The sequence below is a fragment of the Rhinolophus sinicus genome, linkage group LG09 (assembly GCF_036562045.2).
Source record: "Rhinolophus sinicus isolate RSC01 linkage group LG09, ASM3656204v1, whole genome shotgun sequence".
Classification (NCBI taxonomy): domain Eukaryota; kingdom Metazoa; phylum Chordata; class Mammalia; order Chiroptera; family Rhinolophidae; genus Rhinolophus; species Rhinolophus sinicus.
This window is the reverse complement of record NC_133758.1, coordinates 48,780,834-48,798,999: the sequence shown is the minus strand read 5'-3', so window position 1 is coordinate 48,798,999 and position 18,166 is coordinate 48,780,834. Positions and strand designations below refer to the sequence as shown.

Sequence of the window (18,166 nt, the reverse complement as noted above, 5' to 3'; positions counted from 1 at the left end):
CACTTCAAAAGAATTATGACAAATTTTGTATCGATTTGCACATTTTTGTGTGACATCTGAAAAATGTTAATGAAGTATAATAGTTGCAAAAAATGTAATTCCTGATGTATATTTTACCACTATTGGCTTATTATTTATTGTTCTTTTAAAACATTTTTAGTGATGGCCCAAGAGTTTATAATATACATACATCTTTAATTTGTCATAGGCCACCTTGACATAACACTGAGTGACTTTACATACAGCATAAGAACCTTACAGCAGTATACTTACAATTCTTCCCTCCCATCTTTTGTGTGCTACTACTCGCTGTGGTAGAACATCTATAGTTTGTCAGAAGGGAGTTAATGAATGTTCTTTCATAGGTGTTAGTAACTGCTGTGAACCGCCACCCTCAGTAAACCCATCAGTTCCTGATTTGAGGACACAGCGCTAAGACAGTGCTCAGGCTTGTACCTATGGGAGGTGGGCATTTGCCCTTTCTGAAATTTCAGGGGTAAGATAGCCTCTGAATCCTTTAAGAGGCTATTTTTCATAATGATTGTTTTTTATAGTTAGCTCTCCCTTTTGGCAGAATGCTGGGATTTTATCCACTCCAAGCACATCATGTAAATGGATTGTGTTCCTTAAATATGAAAAAACTCACCAAGATATGTGTCTCTCTGCTTGTGCCTGTTGTTCGTCTAGCTCTTGTTTCATGTTAACAATGGTGCTGGTAGGATAACGGCCACATATGAGCCCAAAGCTACCAACAGTCTCTGTGATGGAATGTGGCACACCCTGCACGCTTCCAAGAGCAAACACCGTGTGGTTCTGACCGTCGATGGGAATGCCGTTCATGCCGAGAGTCCACACACCCAGTCCACCTCAGTGGACACCAATAATCCCATTTATGTTGGCGGCTATCCTGGTACGTCTGGATGTCTGCTCTGCTTCTTCACTTTTAAGTGGCATTGTCACTGGTGCAAGTAGTAGTTTAAATGGATATGGGATAGGGATTAAGAAAAATACATGGTTTGACTGACAAACCCTTTACCATTTTAGAAAGGCTATTTCAAAAACCTAGGAATTCTTTGGAAAAATTAAAATAATCTACACTTGTAAATTGATCATTAGGTTAGACTCTAAGAATATCAGGTGTGATGTAAAGTAAGCTGGATCACTGTACTGAGGTAAATCACCTTAGAGATCTCCCAGAATAGGGAATCATTTTGGGGTGGGTAATCATTTCAGAGGACAGACATGTCTGTTACCCTCTTCACACTGCTTTCAGGTTAGAATTACACATTTTCAGATGTTCCAAATAATTGTTACAAATGAAAATAAAATGAGTATCTTTTAAGATTTTTAAAGTCACAATTATGCCTTATAATTATTGCATAATTAAAAGTTTTCATTGACTTACATTATCATCAAAGCCACATATGTGGGAGAGGCGTATTGTCATTTTGAGATTATTTTTGTTCCTATTGTGCTGTCCAAGTCATTTAACAAAATTAAGCAAGACTTCTTTTCTTTCCTAAACAGCTGATGTAAAGCAAAACTGCCTGAGCAGCCAGACTTCCTTCCGGGGGTGTTTGAGAAAGCTCACTCTGGCTAAGGGCCCTCAAGTACAATCCTATGACTTCAGCAGAGCTTTTGACCTGCAGGGAGTTTTCCCTCATTCCTGTCCTGGGACTGAGCCCTGAACTTCAGGGAAACGCCTCAATTGGGAATCATTGCTTATATTTTCAAGAGAATTATTTTTGTTTATTAAAATCTCTTCAGTTCAGATTTCATTTCCAACTCAGGTTACGTGTTTGCACAGAGAGATTTTGTGTTATGTTAAAGTAAAACTACATGTACAACAAATACCTCTATTAAATAGTTTCAAATGTCCATTGAATTCATTGGCTCCCTTTTTGAAGTTTTTCAATGAATCTTTGTAAATTTTGAATATCCTGTTAATTACTTGACAGTATTTCACATTTTGCATTTTGAGCTTTTAGAAAATAAAATACCACTACACACTATAATAAACTAGAGCAGAGAATGAATACTTTCCTTTCTTCACCAAAATGTTAAGCTCTGATTTCTACAACAGACAAGCAATGCAATTGTTGCTGTCCAGCAGAGGTCACCAGCTGTTTGTCACAGACGCCTTTAAACAGGCTCCAGGGAGTCAGAGGGGACAAAGGCAGAAAAGGAAGGAGATGGATATATCCTTGTTCTGTCAGGACTTTTTTTGTGCAGCACACACACACAAAAAATAATAACAATAACAAAAAACTACAACTAATTAGCTCTTCTTTTATTGTCAATTTTATTTTCACCCCTTGGAATAAAACAGTTTTCCTTGATCAACTACTCTTTCTGGGAGAATGTGTGTAATTTCAAAGGAGGGAAAATTTAAAAGCCACACGTATATTCTTCTAATGAAATAAGCAGTTTTAAACCCAGATTTCTAAACTCGCATTTATTCACCCCAATAGGCCAAAACGGCTGCTCTCCCATGTGCTTCAGAGAAATGATTTCATTTTTCAAAAGCTTACTTGAAGAGAGGGCTCTACCTCTCTTATCAATGACCTACTTTTCCAGTAAGGAAGGTGATCGATTCGATTTCTATTTGTGAGAGATTTTAATTTGATAAATAAGAAACTCTGGTCCTGGTCCCTGTCCCTCTTCTGTGCCTTGGTCATGTTTCTCAACCCTCGTGGAGATCTGCACCTCCTGGCTGATGTCTCTGAAATTTGTAATTCTTTCCGAATTAAATATCTGCATGAAGATATTAGAGAAAGGTAGCAGCTAATTGTGGAAGTGCTGATTGTTCTTTAGCACCTGGCAATTTTAGGAATGCAGACTCCTTCAGTCTAAAGGCAGCCTTTGGGAAGCTGGGTTAGGAAAGGGCCATTTGCATCTCAGTAGTGAAAATGCACAAGGAGGGGGGCTCACTGTACTTCGGGTGGCTGTTCAGTTAATGTTGGGAGATGGGCGATGACATGAGAGATGGGAGATGAGTGGGAGATGACAACTCAGACATTCTAGACCTTGGTCCACCATGTTGGGTGAGAAAGTGATCCAAACCAGGACAGAGAGCAGCCTATAGAGTTGCCCTGGAATTTGTGCCCCTGTCTTCCTATTCCCTCTCTCCTTCCTTCCTTCCTACTCCCCCTGTCCACTTTGAGCTAAAGCAGAGTTTGGGTCTTTCATGGTTATACCTATTCCCAAGGCCTCTTAAAAGATCCCCTTAAGGGAACGTCCACTTCTCTCCCCTTTAACCTTGCGTGGAGCATAGAGAAGAGCAACCTGGGTTTAGATGTCTTCCCATGAGGGTAAAGAGCCTGGATTCCGGGTCAAATATCCAGCTCTCATTCTCATGGTGGGTCTCATGCTGGTTCCTTAACCTCTCTCAGCAAGGCTGATTCTGGCCTTTAGAGTAAGGTTGCCATAAAATAAAGGACACCCAGTTAAATTTGAATTTCAGATAAACAACAAATGTGTTTTTGGTGTAAGTATGTCCTAACTACTGTACAGCATCCTCTATTTTTTATTCGCTAAACCTGACAACCCCACCTGAGAGGCCCCAAGGACATAAAAAGCTTATATCTCCCTTCCCTAACTGCCAAGTGATTCAAAATGAAAATAATCTACAACTTAAAAAACATGCAACAAAGTCCATTGAAAACCACATGTGGTCATTTTATTATTATTATGGTAAGAACATTTAACGTGAGACCTACCCTCTTAGCAAAATTTTAAGTGCATTATATAGTATTGTTAACTAGAGGCAAAATATTAACTACAAGCACAGCAAATCTCTAAAACTTGTTCATCTTACATAACTGAAACTATACCCGTTAAACAGCAACTCCCCATTTCCCCTCCCTTACTGCCTGGCAACCACCATTCTGTTTTTATGAGTTTGACTATTTTAGATACCTCAGATAAATGGTATCATGCAGTACTTGTTCTGTGACTGGCTTATTTCACTTAGCATAATGTTCCTACAGGATCATCCATGTTGTCACATATGGGAGGATTTTCTTATGTTTTAATGACTGAGTACTATTCCATTATATATTTTTTTCTTTATCCATTGATGGACACTTAGGTTGTTTCAATATCTTGGGTATTGTAAATATTACTGTGATGAACATAGAAGTACAGGTATCTCTTTGAAATTTGATTTCAATTATTTTTAAATTTTTTTAGCAACTCCATACTATTTCCCATAGTGGCTGCACCATTTTACATTCCTACCAACAGTATGCAAGGGTTCCAATTCCTCCACATCCTAACCAACAATTATTTTGGTGTTTTGTTAATAGCCACCATAAGAAGTGTGAGGTGATATCTCATTGTGGTTTTGATTTGCATTTCCCTGATGGTTAGTGATGCTGGGTATTTTTTCATGTACCTGTTGGCCATGTGTATGGTTTTCTTGGGAAAAATGTCTTTTAAATTCCCTTTTCCATTTTTAAATCAGGTTATTTGGTTTTATTGCTATTGAGTTGTAGGAGTTCCTTATTTAACTTGAATATTAACCCCTGAGGAGATACATGGTTTGAAGATATTTTCTCCCATTTCATAAGTTACTTTTTCATTCTGTTGTTTCCTTTGCTGTGCAGCATGTGGTAAATTTTTAACTGGCCTTTGGTCCTTCTTTCCAGTTTTTCTTCCATTTTCCCTGAAATAGTAACTTAGATTGATATTCTCGTTTTATCCTGACATACAAGCAGGCTAGCTATTCTCAAATAAGTTATTGGAGCTAAAACTTGTACTGGATAAAGAAAGGATGCTAGTGTGTTGGCAGTCACACAAATTCAAAGGAAAAAGGAACAGAGCAATGAAAGAAAGCCATATGCTGCTATAATTTCCTTTCCGCTAACATTTGCCAACTCCTTGAATGAAGTATTTGCTCCACAAAAAGAATACCTCTGAAGGTCCAGTACAATTTCATAATGCAGCAGAGGCCCTGGAAACAAAAGCTGCTCTGTTTTTGACCTGGAGATTAAAGCCCAATTTATATAATTGTTATTGATTTTCCCATATTGTCTGTCTAAACAACCATATCTAAAGTGATGCATTGCAATTAGGGAGGATACACAACATGACTGAATATGAAACAACCCTATATCAATACAGGCTTATGAATTAAGTGCTAATTTAGTGTCTAAAGCAGATCTTGAGATGAAAATAGATACAATGTTCTATTAGATTTGCTGGGGTTAGGAGGCATATGTATTTTCACCTTGGAACACTGTAATTGTGGTACCATGAGATAAACTGGTCTGGGAAGGCTTAAAAGGTCGTTATAACTAGGCTTTGCAGAATGCACAACAGCAACATTTGTGGGAAGCAGTTCAATTTACAAAGTGCTTTCACATGCACGGTGCTGTTTGGGTCTGGAGAAGGAGGTCTAGGAACATGACACATGGGTGTAAGCTACGCAGCTAAAAGAAAGGGACCTTTTGGGTGCAATATGGGGTTGGGGGGTAGGTGGAGAGAGAACAGAGAGGATGGGGCATGATCATGGAGAGCCCAAAAGCCAAGCATATAGGAAGGAGAGACTGGACACGATGCCTTATGAAGCATCAGGGTTTTTTATAAGGGGAGTGTAGTGACAAAACATGCAGATGAAATCATAAACCGGTTGGAGAATGTAGTCTCAGTCAGCCAGTTGAGCAAGACTTAGAGGTGACTGATGACCAGGGTGGTGGTAAGAGACAAGAAAATAGTATAGGAATGTTAGAGGCTCCAGCAATACGTTAGCTTTAGGCAGTAAAGGATTATGGGACAATGGGGAGCTTGGAGCAATGAGAATTCCAGGAATAGAAGATAAATTGAGAAAAATTAGGAGCTGAAGTTTTGAATGTATTGCGTTTGAGAGGCGGGTGGGAACATCTGAAGGGAGGTATCTCGGCTATTTGAATGGAGAAGAATGGGGGCCAGATGAGCTAGAGTTGGCTAATGGGCAGAGGGCTTAGGAACTGCTGCCTCTAAGGCCTGTCATGATCACCACCGACTCCTGGCTGAGGAAACATCAAGATAGACCTGAGAATGACAATGAAGGCAAACCGGCTAAGAAACTCTCACCAGGCATTGATGTGTAGGTACATTTTCTGAGCACTGCTAGGTTTTGGTCAGGATTCTTCCACAGAATAAGTGTTCAGTCTCAATGGATTCTCAGAGTCTTTTAGATTTGCAGATGATTTCTCTTACTATATGTTTTACTTTCTACAGGTCTTTTTTTTTTTTAAAGATGAAAGGATTTGTAATGTAGAAATAAGGAAGTCTTCCTAGATTCCTTATGATAGCGTACTTGGTAATGATGACACTCCTTTCTTCACCAGTAGCAGGAACATATCAGTCATGTTTTTAAAATCTCACAATAGCCTGTGTGTTTCCTCCCCAGCCATAACAACTCCCTCCCCACACTGTTATCTGCTTTTCTCTCTTCCTTGGAACTGTGACTGAAGACAACTTTGCCTCGTATTCCACCCAGGACTCTTCTCACAACTACAAACTGTGTTATTTTTTGTATCAGCCTCAGAATCTAATAGCAGCAACAAATGTCTCAAAGACGGCAGCAACTTGAGTAGGAAGCATCAGGTCGTTTCCTTAGCTTGGACTGCACTGAAAAGCAAAATGAACGTGGGCACATCCCCTAGCATTTTGTGATAACTGTTTTCTCTTAGGCTTATTTTGAAGCCTTAATATTTCTTTGTCAGACTGATATTTCATATAATTTTCAAAGTTTCAAAAACATCACAAATTTCAAGTTTGTATAGTTCATGTCTCTATTTTCCTGTGTGCAGTTACATTTTTAGTTTCCCATGTTTTTGATAAATCTTTCTGCACAGCCCTTTGCAGCACTCACAGCTCCAGTTCAGGACCTGTCATTGCTCTTAATGGCTCTTAGTTAGGCTTATTTTTCCTCTCAGATCATAAGTACTTCTCAATGATCCTCTAGTTGTTTCGTAGCTCCTTGCAGGTATATATTGTGTTGGATATGTCTTGGGCATTTCTCTTGGAGCTAACATAATTAGGACATGTGGGAGTTTAATAGGAAGTAATTGTTAAATATTAGTGTATCATTTTTTTTCTAAAAATACCTCAGCAGTATAGTTATTTCTATAAATTTGAAGTTGTTTGTAAATGTAATTCCTCTGAGCCATCTAATAAGTGTAAAACAAACGGCAGAACAAACAAGCCTCTTTTGCAAGGTATTCCCAAAAGAAATTCTATAGCCTTCACAGTTTTCATAATATGGAGTGAAATTTTCAGTTTAATATATTCTGAAATGTCAAAACTATCAAGATTTTTTTACAGAGTGACAAAGACATATAGCTCATGTTCCTTTCAAACTCTTTCAGTTGCCAACAATGGGCACCACAGCAGCTGTCTGAAGCAAGGAATTGGATGGGAACGTAATGGAAATCATTTTTATTCTCTCTGAGAAACACAATTTAGAAATGATATTGTCTTCTCAAAGAATATATAACGTGTAATATTTAATTGTAAAGTACTAAACCAAACTCCAGTGTGAATATTGAAGAGCTGTGGTCTCTGTTTACATAATTAGAGGAATTTCATAGCTATGAGACAGTAAAGTTTTGGCAGTTTGTTTTTCATGAGAACCATTATAAGCATCAAGAATTTGATCAATAATTTAAATTTTAGTAAGTGTTCAAAATCCAAAAATGACACTGTTATGAATAAAAAACAGTAAAAGCTTTCATAAAAATTGAAGAATGCTGAGTCATGTCCCTATTGGGTGGTGAGAAAAGAACAATTAGGAAACTTATCAGTGGAAGGAACACGTGGGAGCTTGTGAGGAGTAGACTTACCAGACGTTTCATTTGGACTCTGCAACCAGACTAGACAGATAAGCAGGATTTAGGTGTGGATAGGAAGTCAGTGAGTCTGATTAGTACTGTGTGTTTAAATGTAATTCTGTACATTTGAAGTTTAATTAAATTGAACATGGAATTTAAAAAGAAATAAGTCAGACAATTAGGTTCGCCAGCTCATCCTAGAAAAAGTGCTATATACCTCACTGCTGAATATCAATATGATCACCTTCGAAGTACTCTCTTTGAGAAGCTATGTACTGATGCCAGTGCCTACTCCACCCTGCAAAGCAATTTTCTGGAATGGCCATCTGAGCTGTCGCTGTATTACTCTTGATGTCCTGAATGTCATCAAAATGTCTTCCTTTCAATATTTCCTTTATCTTCGAGTAAAGAAAGAAGTCACTGGGGGCCAGATCAGGTGAGTAGGGAGGGTGTTCCAATACAGTTATTTGTTTACTGGCTAAAAACTCCCTCACAGACAGGCCTGTGTAAGCTGGGGCATTGTTGTGATGCAAGAGCCATGAATTGTTGGCAAAAAGTTCAGGTTGTCTAACTTTTTCACACAGTCTTTTCAGCACTTCCAAATAGTAAACTTGGTTAACTGTTTGTCCAGCTGGTACAAATTCATAATAAATAATCCCTCTGTTATCAAAAAGATTAGCAACATCATTGTAACAAGTTCGGCAATGCAATTGTCAGATCTCCTATGAGTAGGATGCACAAAATAAAAAGTAGAAAATGACCTGGAAGGCTAAACTCATTAAATTTGGCTGGGAAAAAGATATGTTCAAACTTGGAAAACTGTGGAAAGCTTCCGATCTTCTAGGTAAGATCAGAAGTGAACTGAATAAAGCATTGTTTAGTAGGCTAACGTAAAAAGAAACATTTTTTTCTTCCTTTCATTAAGTGTTATATTGGAATTGAGTAAATTGGGCAGGGGGAGATGGAGGTGAGGAATCCTAAATTGGTAAAGTGACTAGGTAAATCAATGAGTTATTGCTGACTCTTGAAGCAATTCCCAAAATCAAGTAGAAAAGTGTGTGTGTGTGTGTGTGTGTGTGTGTGTGTGTGTGTGTGTGTGTAATTGATATGGAAACAGAAAAATGGGATAGAATTTGTGGTCTGAACAGAACCTAGTTGGTTTCTTACTGAAACAGAAAACATCAATAATTCTTCAGAGGCTTACAACAGGACCCAGAGTCTACAATTTATAACATTTATAATGTCCAGTATACAATTCAAAATCTCTCAACATACACACAACCAGGGAAATAGGACCAATTCTCAAGGGACCAAAAAAAACAAAACAAAACAAAAACAACAACAACAACAACAAAAAAGTCAACAAATGCCAGTCTTAAGATAGAAATATCAGCAAAAATTATATCTATATCTCATAAAGTCAGGGAACATACATTTGAAATAATAAAATGATGTCAATTCTCAACAGAGAAATGGAAAACAGAAAAAAGAACCAACTGAAAATTATTGAACTGAAAAATATAATAGCTGATGGACTCAATATCAGAATGAAGATGACAAAGGATAGGTCAGTAAACTTGAAGATGAAACAATAAAAATTATCCAACCCACCAAAGAGACAGATAAAGACTGAAAAAAAGAAAGAAAAAAAAGAAAAAGAAAAACTGAGTGTCAGGTACCTGTAGGTAACATCTAAAGATCTAACATAGCATAATCAGAATCCCATGGGAGAGGAGAAAGAGATTGGAACAGAAAAAATATTTTCAGCAAAAATGACCAAAAACAGCCCTCAAATTTAATGGAAGACATTAGTTTACAGATCCAAGACATTTAGCAAACTTCATAAACAATAAACTCAAATAAAACAAAGTCTCAACATATAATAATCAAACTTCTAAAGTCCAAAGATAACTAAAAAATTATTGAAAGCAGCTGGAGGAAAAAAGTACAGCTTACATGCAAGGGAACAATGATTAAAATATCCATGAATTTCTCGGGAGAGACCATGAAGGCCATAAGACAGCAGAACAACATCTTTAAAGTACTAAAAGAAAAGAGCTTACCAACTCATATTCTACATCCACTAAAAACATGAAAATATCTTTCAGTAATAAAAGAGAAATAAAGACATTCTCAGATGAAAGAAAACAAAGATAATTCATCAAGAGTAGTCCTGCTCTTGAATCCAGAATATACGAGTATAAAGGACTCTTACAGCTAAATAATAATACAAACAACCCAATTAAAAATGAGCAAAAGATTTGAACAGGTATTTCACAAAAGAAGAACTATGAATGGCCAACATACAGAAGAAAAGATACTCAACATCATTAGTCATTAGGGAAAAGGAAATTAAAACCACAAGATCCAACTACATACCCTATAAATGACTAAAAGTGTTGGACAGGATGTCAAGCAAATGGAACTCTTGTACATTGCTGGTAGGAACGCCAAATGGGACAGCCACTTTAGAAGACAGTTTGGTAATTTCTTTAAAAAGTTAAATATACCCCTATCATACATTTCAGCCATTCTGTTCTTGGTATTTATCAATGAGAAATAGAAGCATTTATCTACACAAAGACTTGTAGGTAAATGTTCTTATGAGTTTTACTGTAGTAACCATAAACTGAAAACGTCCCAGATGTCCATCAACAGAAAAATAAACTATAATATATTCATATAATGGAAAACTACATAGAAATAACAAAGAATAAACTATTGATACATCAACAACATGAATGAATCTCAAAAATATGCTGAATGAAAAAAGCCTTATACAAACATATATCGTATGATATCATTTATATAAAATTCTAGAAAATGCCTGGCATCAAGGTGGAGAGAGAAACATGGGCATGAAGAAACTTTTTGGGGTGATAGAATTACTGACTATCTTGTTTGTGGTGATGGTTTCAAAAGTGTATACATTTATCAAAGCCAATCATTTTACTTAACTGCTGATTAATTGTACTGAATATACCTCAATAAAGTTGTAAAAAATAGTAAAAAAAATGCAACTTCCTCAAATCCTCTCTATTTGGTCACATAGCTGTTAATAGCAGGCCCAATTTAAATTCCACACAAGCATTTGCACTTGATACCTCAAAGCATGCTGGTAACACTGCAGAGCAGTGTGCAAACATTTTTTCAGGGAAGAGACTGTCTCTGTTCTCACAGGACATGATTTAAGTGACTCAGAACCTGGCTAGGCCTCATAGTAGTAATTTTAAACCTGTACAAATAGTAAGCAGATAAGGACAGAAGGCTTGTGTGATTTGACTTACAACACTGTGCAAGAAAATTTTAAAAAATAAATATAATTTGACTTGAACCTGTCTAATATGCCCATGCAGAAACCAGGAGAATATGCCAGGGAATTAATCTGGACGATTTTGGAAGGGATGAGGTTGGGAGGGATGAAATATAGGCTGGCTAGGACAGTGTTTATTGCTATGTGGGTGCTTCCCCACAGAAAAATAAAATACAGTTCCTGCTTTTAGTTACATATGTTTTTCCCTTACCGGTTTGATTTTATGTCATTGAGAAATCATTTCAGGTCATTAATCACTATCACTCTAAATGTTATATGATTTTAATCATGAATAGAATAGTTTTTACTAAAATTCCATGTTTTCTGTTTTCCTCAGATTAATTTTGATATATTTCACTTCTAATTCCCTAAATGTGGATGCTCCCTGAATTTCTAATATTGACTTTCTGTTTTTCCTGTCTTTAACTTAGATCCCAACTACATCTAAGGTTTAAAATATAACATAGGTGCAAAAAATTACAAAAGATTTATTTTTTTATTTTTTATTTATTTATTTATTATTTTTTAAAATTTTATTTTATTAAATTTATTGGGGTGACAATTGTTAGTAAAATTACATAGATTTCAGGTGTACAATTCTGTATTACATCATCTATAAATCCCATTGTGTGTTCATCACCCAGAGTCAGTTCTCCTTCCATCACCATATATTCGATCCCCCTTACCCTCATCTCCCACCCCCCACCCCCCGCTCAGTGTCCATAGTCCTGAACTTCTTCAAAATCCAGTTCCCATTGTCTACTAGGCATTTCTACTTGAATGTGTCACCCAGCACTTCAAACTCACCTTGTCTAACCATGCCTATATCCTGCCCCCTCGAGCCCATCCAAGCAGCTTCACCTCTGGCTTTCCCTATTTTTCTTGGTTCCACGATTGTTCTCTCAATAGGTTATAAATTCTCCCATTGTTAAAAATGTTAGGATACTCATATCCAGTCAGTTATTCAGTGCTAGTGTTTTTTCCTTCAAAATGTTTTCTGCATCTCCAACTTGATTTCAATTTGCTAGTTTGTCTTTTTTCATTCATTCGAGAAATAAATATTGAGCGCCAACTATACAAAAGGGACTGTTCTTGGCCCTGGGGATAGGACAGTGAACAACAGACCAAGTCATGCTCTCCTGACTTCATCGGTTCTACTACCTTGGTGTCTGTCAGTCTTTTTCAGGTTGAGGGCTCTGCTCAATGCAGCCAACTTGCACTGCTAAAATACTCCTTTAATCAGATCACTAGGCCTTCTCTGGCCTCTCAGGGGGCTCTATAAGATAAAACCCATATTTCTGGAGTTCCGCCCCCCTATAGCCTTTAGAGGACCATCTGAATCTCCTTACCTCCCTGAGCCCACTGTCCCAGCCAGAATGGGCTCTCTGCTGCCCAGGAATATGTCTTGGCTCATTCCTACTTCATTACTCTTGCCTGTCTACTTTTCCAGCTATAATTTATTCCTCTCATCTCTCTGCATGTGAGATTCTAAATTCCCCTCTTCCGTGAATTATTCCCAGCCCACTTCTACTAGCAGACATCTCTTCCATGTCTAAATTGTTTCATCCCATACACATGGCAATTAACAATGGTTTACCTTAGGGCATATTGCATTGCAAAGAGCTCCTTATCGATTGCATTGTTATTTATCTTTTAACTGTCTTCTCCGTAGTCTTAATCATTGCTTGTTAATTAACAATAGATTCAATATATCTTATTACAGGAATTTGAAATGACTCCTTCTTTGAAGAATCGTTAGTTCTAGCCAGTGCCTGTAGTGTTTGTTGTGTTTCTACTGTTCTTGTAATCAACCACATGGTTTAAAAAATAGAACAGGAGAGAACACTTCCTAACTCATTCTACGAGGCCAAAATTAATATCAAAGAAACTGTCATGCAGGCTCTCTGGTCCTGCTCCCCGCACAAGAATGCAGGATATGGTGAGGCCAAAAAAGGAACAACAACGGAGCCATGGATAGGGGGCTCATACCACTATATTCTCCCTGGCGGCTGGGTTGCAGATACAGGGAGCAGGAGCCGCGATCTGCCGTCCTCTTCTCTAACCAACAACCCACTTGCTAGCTGCAATTTCACTTGCTAGCTTAGCCATGGCAGTTATATCAGTGGCTAATGGCTAACTGGTTACAGCTGATGGCCAACTAGTCACAGCTGATGGCCATCTACTACCCGAGCCAGCACCTTTCCACGTGAGGTCAAGAACCTGGAAACTGCTCTCTGGGACTCTGTCCCCACAAAGACAATATCAAATATCTAATATCAAAGACAGATAAAGACACTAGAAGAAAACTACAGACCAATAACGTATGAAAATAAAGCAAACTTCATCTAAAACTTCATTTAAAATGGAGTCAGGAAGGGGCTCATTTATACCCTGTGAGGCTGTCCATGCTCAGAAAGAAGTTGCAAAGAAATATGGATTAAAACTACCAACACTATAAAATAGGGAGGAAGGAAATGAATCTTATTTTAGAAGCTTACTCCCTCTTCAACTGAACCCTAAAAGAAACTGTCATGAACTGTGTTGAATGGTGAAACTTAGTATGTCTGTTTGTGCTGTTGTCATTTGTTGCCTGTTTGGATGCTGTGGGAGTGGCTGTTCAAGGAAATTGCAGTGTTGAAGTTTTTAATCCCTATGCAACAAAAGCTTACAACCTGTTAACAGGATATTAAAATACAATATATGGTGATGGAAGGAGAATTGATTCTGGGTGGTGAGCACAACATGTGCTATGTAGATGATGTATTATAGAAATGCACACTTGAAACCTATGTAATTTTACTAACCAATGTCACTCCAATAAATTTAATTTAAAAAAATACAAGTTGTAAAGAATACAAATGATAATTAGTGATACAAATAAAAACTTTGATTTGTTAAAAAAAAATTTAAATCGGTAGACTCATTAAAGCAAATTGCCCTCCCTGATACGGTTTTACCTCATCGAATAAGTGGGAAAGCCTGGATACAACAAAAAATTTAAAGTTTTTTAAACTTTTGAGAGGCTAGCATGCTTTGGGATTATTAATAAGATATTATACTAATTCAACTTAATTAGACATTATAAGACTGAAGGAAAAGATGAGGAAAAACTCCATGAGCCACTAAGTTAGATAAGGGGATACCCATACTATTGGTCTTAGGAAACAGCCAGGGGTGTGTACATTTTGTTAGAAAGAAGGGCAGGGGAGGGAGGAACTTCAGCTGGTAACTTAGTTGACATTTTAAGAAAAATATAAAATATTCAATTCCCCCCTTCTTTAAATAAAACACAAAAGCTATTAATAAATATATTCTTTCTTTCTTTATCAAGCCTTGTTTATAGAGAAGAAAACACAACTTGTAGATTTCCAGAAATGGGGAGTTGATGAGAGACACCTATGTCCTCTAACCTACTTCTAGGCCCTTTCCTATACTATAGCTACCATAAATATCATATTTTCTTCAATTGTTTAAATTATAAATATTTAGTAGCATTATCCACATAAGTTCCTTTGTATTTATCTACAAGTTCTGATGTTTTGGTTAGGAAAATATTATCATCTATTTTTACCCAGGCTTCAGGCTAATTCCTGTGAGTTCCAGTTTCTCCCACCTGTTAAATGATGCTCCAGGGAGCAAGACCCGCCTGATGATGGGTGTGGCGGTTGGGTGGCGTGGGCGGGGTCAACCAGCCGCAGAAGCCACAGTCTGGAAGCAGTGGAGAGGGCCCGACGGGGGCGGGGCCAGCTGTGACATCAGTGTAACAGTTGGTGGCCTTTGGCATGGCAGTTCGGAAGCGTTGGGTGGTGTGCTCTCAGACAAGGGGGCTGAGTCATTCATATGAAGGCTGCGTCCAGCTCTGCAGAAAGCAGATGTCTGCGGCCACACTTGGCTGAACCGAGCCTCTGCTCCAATGTGGTCATACAGTAAAGAGAGAGGCCTTTTCTCGCAGGCAGGAGAGGTGGGGGAGAGAAGCTGGGAATAACGGTTGTCACACAGAGATGCAGAAACTGATTGCTGAGGAGACAGCGAGTATTTCTAGTGAAGCCAGGTGTCATCCTTTCATGATCTCTTTTAGTAAATTGGAAAGCGGAGTAAAATAATTATTTTCTCTAGAGTAGGTTTAGGGCGATAAGCCAATCAAGAGGGTAAGGGGGTGGGGGCTATTAGTGAGGCAACATTAGAATGGGCCACGCTCACCTGGGACAATTGATAGAGGCCAGTATGATTATCTCTTTCTAACTGGAGTTCTTCTGAGACCCAGGAAAGCAGGGGACAGGTTGTGGGCAGCAAAAGGAAGCTCAGATTTGTGATCTTCAGATGAGGGCAGTTGAGAATGGTGGGGGTCTGAGCTATGGCCCCTTCTGGGGAGGCTCCATCAGTGTAATGTGGAGTTGGGGACCAGGTGGGCTCTCTTCTGGAATCCAGGATGTCATGTAACTTTTTTCTCTTGCTTCAGAGGGCATGGCTGACCCCAACAGATGGAAGCTACAGGGAGGCCAATTTAGACTTGATTGAGGGTAAGGATTCAGTTGCCAGAGCAGTGGTAAACACTGTATCCCTGGACCCGGGCAATCATTTGCCAGGAAGGCTTGAGCTTTATAGTGAAAAGAGCATGGCTTTGGAAATGAGAAGTCTCTCTGCTTATGGTTTTGAGTTGGTCATTTCATTCCCCAAGCCTGTATTTCCTCATTGCTAAAATATTGATAAAAACATTCTCCTTGCTTCATCATAAACTGTGGCAGAGATCGAATTGGACAGCAGCAGGTGAAAGTGATTTACCCAGCAGTGATGACAAGAACTAATAATTATTGACTCCCCTCCCAGTACTATTAAGGGGCTTTCCATAAGCAATCTCATTGAATTCTCATATCAAGTTTTTGTGGTAGGTATTACTGTTATTATCCTTTACAAATAAAGAGTATGGCTGCTGTGGCTCAATAGGTCCTACAGTAGGTCAGAGCAGAATCAAGGCTTGAATTTATGCAAATTGACTCCAGAGCCAGTTTTTTCAATGATGCAGGATAGAACCTAAGTGCAATGTTTCTTTGATTCTCAGTATATTATATAACCAACTCTGAATTGGGGCAAAATGCTGACCTATGTTTCTTCTCAGTCCAACAGTGATTTGCTGATTCTAATAATCAACTCTATCTGTAGGCGTTTTATTATAGCTTCATTTCCCTGAGCCTTCAATACCCTTTTTACCTATGAGAGAACCCTATCATCATGTAAATATCCTTTGAGGTGGTCAGAAGATTGAGGAAAGGTGCCTAGTGACAAACATAGATGAAAACTTGACCTGAATAAAAAGACCATGGAGAAGATTTGTGTGAGAGGTAATTTTAAACAATTTGCCTCTCAACTAAAATTCTCAAATTGTCTATGCTGTGGGACCAGACTTTTTTTTTTTTTAATTTTCTATCCATTGTGGGCTGATATTTTTGTAAAATACTATAAAAATGATCTACTAGAAAAATGAAATAAAAAACTATATATAATATAAACCTGGTTTTTAAAAGTAAAGACAGCACAATGAAACTGTATTTTATTAACTATACAATAAACATAACAGGAAAAAAGAAAAGAATTTTAAAATCGATACATACTCATTGAAAGTATGTATATAGGTGATTAATATGGAGAACACCTATTATAGTTATAATTTTTTGTTGTTCCCTAATTGTGTTCATTTGTTAATTTATCTAATATAATTTTACATTCCTAAGAGGTAAGGTTTATCTAAATGACTTCTATGTTTTGTTTTAAAAATTCGTTCGAGAAACTAGTCTCATATAGTTATATTGACTGCAATGTAAGAGGAGATTTTATAGTAGTTTCAACAAATTCAGGGGAATTCATTGTTAACTTTGATCCCAAATAAAACAAGTGATGCTATATTTTCAATATTCATTTTCAATCCATCAATAGCTAGTTCCACAACTTATCTTGTAAACTTATACTTACATTTCAATGACCTTTTCTCAAAATTACCTTTCAGTAAAAGGCAGCCATGCTCTCCTAGATCTTCTATTAATGAAAAATAAAATTTAAAGCATTCTGTGAAATTCATAAGATGTTTACAACTTTCAGATTGGCAATATTAAGATAATCACCTACTTAATTGATAATCATTGTTAAATTTTGGAACATGGCAAGAATCTGTAAAATTGTTCTTCTGAACTTCTAACTTTTGTTTTTGCCCCTCAGTCGTATATTCCTTGGCAAAACATTCTGCCATGCTCCCGCCAATGGAAATATAAACATCATTAAAGATATTGAAGATAACAGACAGAAAGTGAAGACTGAATATTCAGGTTAGACTTTGAAAAATTGGAACCAAACTAGTTTCTTATGTTGTATAAATGTGAAGAATTTGTCTTGTGGTTCAGACATTCTTGATACAACTTTTCCACTCCATACAGATCCTAACTCAGCATGCAGTACCAATTATGATTCAATTCCATATTATTACATTATAAAAGGAATAACCTTAAATTTACTACGTTAAATTTTGCTGCATCACAAAACACACTTGTCAGTTCCACTGACATATTTCATAGCAAGACTTTTCTCCATGAAGGAAGTTATAAACTGATTATCGTCAGTTGCAAGCTCTCAACCTGAGTAACCCTTCCAAAATGTTTTTCTCTCACCATCAGAGCACTCCTACTCAAAATTTAAATTCCAAAGCACATTTGTAACAATGTAATCAATCCATAGTTTTATCAATTCAGAGCTAGTTGTGTTTGTTGGTAATAAAGCTGAAAAAAAAATGTTCTTTTCACTATCATGTTCAAATTACATAATACTAAAAAAAATTGTCATTGGTAGCAATATCTGTGTAATTGTCAAGTTGTAATGCAAAATAGGTAGCTTTATATATTCTGTGAGTTGGTCTTATATCTTAATAGCCAGTTCCTAAACACATCACATTGGAAAATGGTACTTGAGTCCTGTTTCACCCAAAGTTTCTAAGCAAACATTCCCTTTGCAGTCTTTTGCTAATCACTCAGTTATAAATGTTTTTTTACTC

The 18,166-nt window shown here is 37.3% G+C and overlaps 1 protein-coding gene across 1 annotated transcript in view; it reads left to right on the top strand.

The window, feature by feature from the left end:
- LAMA1 (laminin subunit alpha 1) overlaps positions 1-1,878 on the top strand; it is a 160,682-nt gene extending 158,804 nt beyond the window's left edge. Inside the window, exons 62-63 of the mRNA XM_019755789.2 lie at positions 688-910; positions 1,528-1,878. Of these exons, the coding sequence (XP_019611348.2) occupies positions 688-910; positions 1,528-1,688 (384 nt within the window). The 3' untranslated portion in view covers positions 1,689-1,878. The remainder of the gene's footprint in view (positions 1-687; positions 911-1,527) is intronic.
- The last annotated feature ends 16,288 nt before the right edge of the window (positions 1,879-18,166 follow it).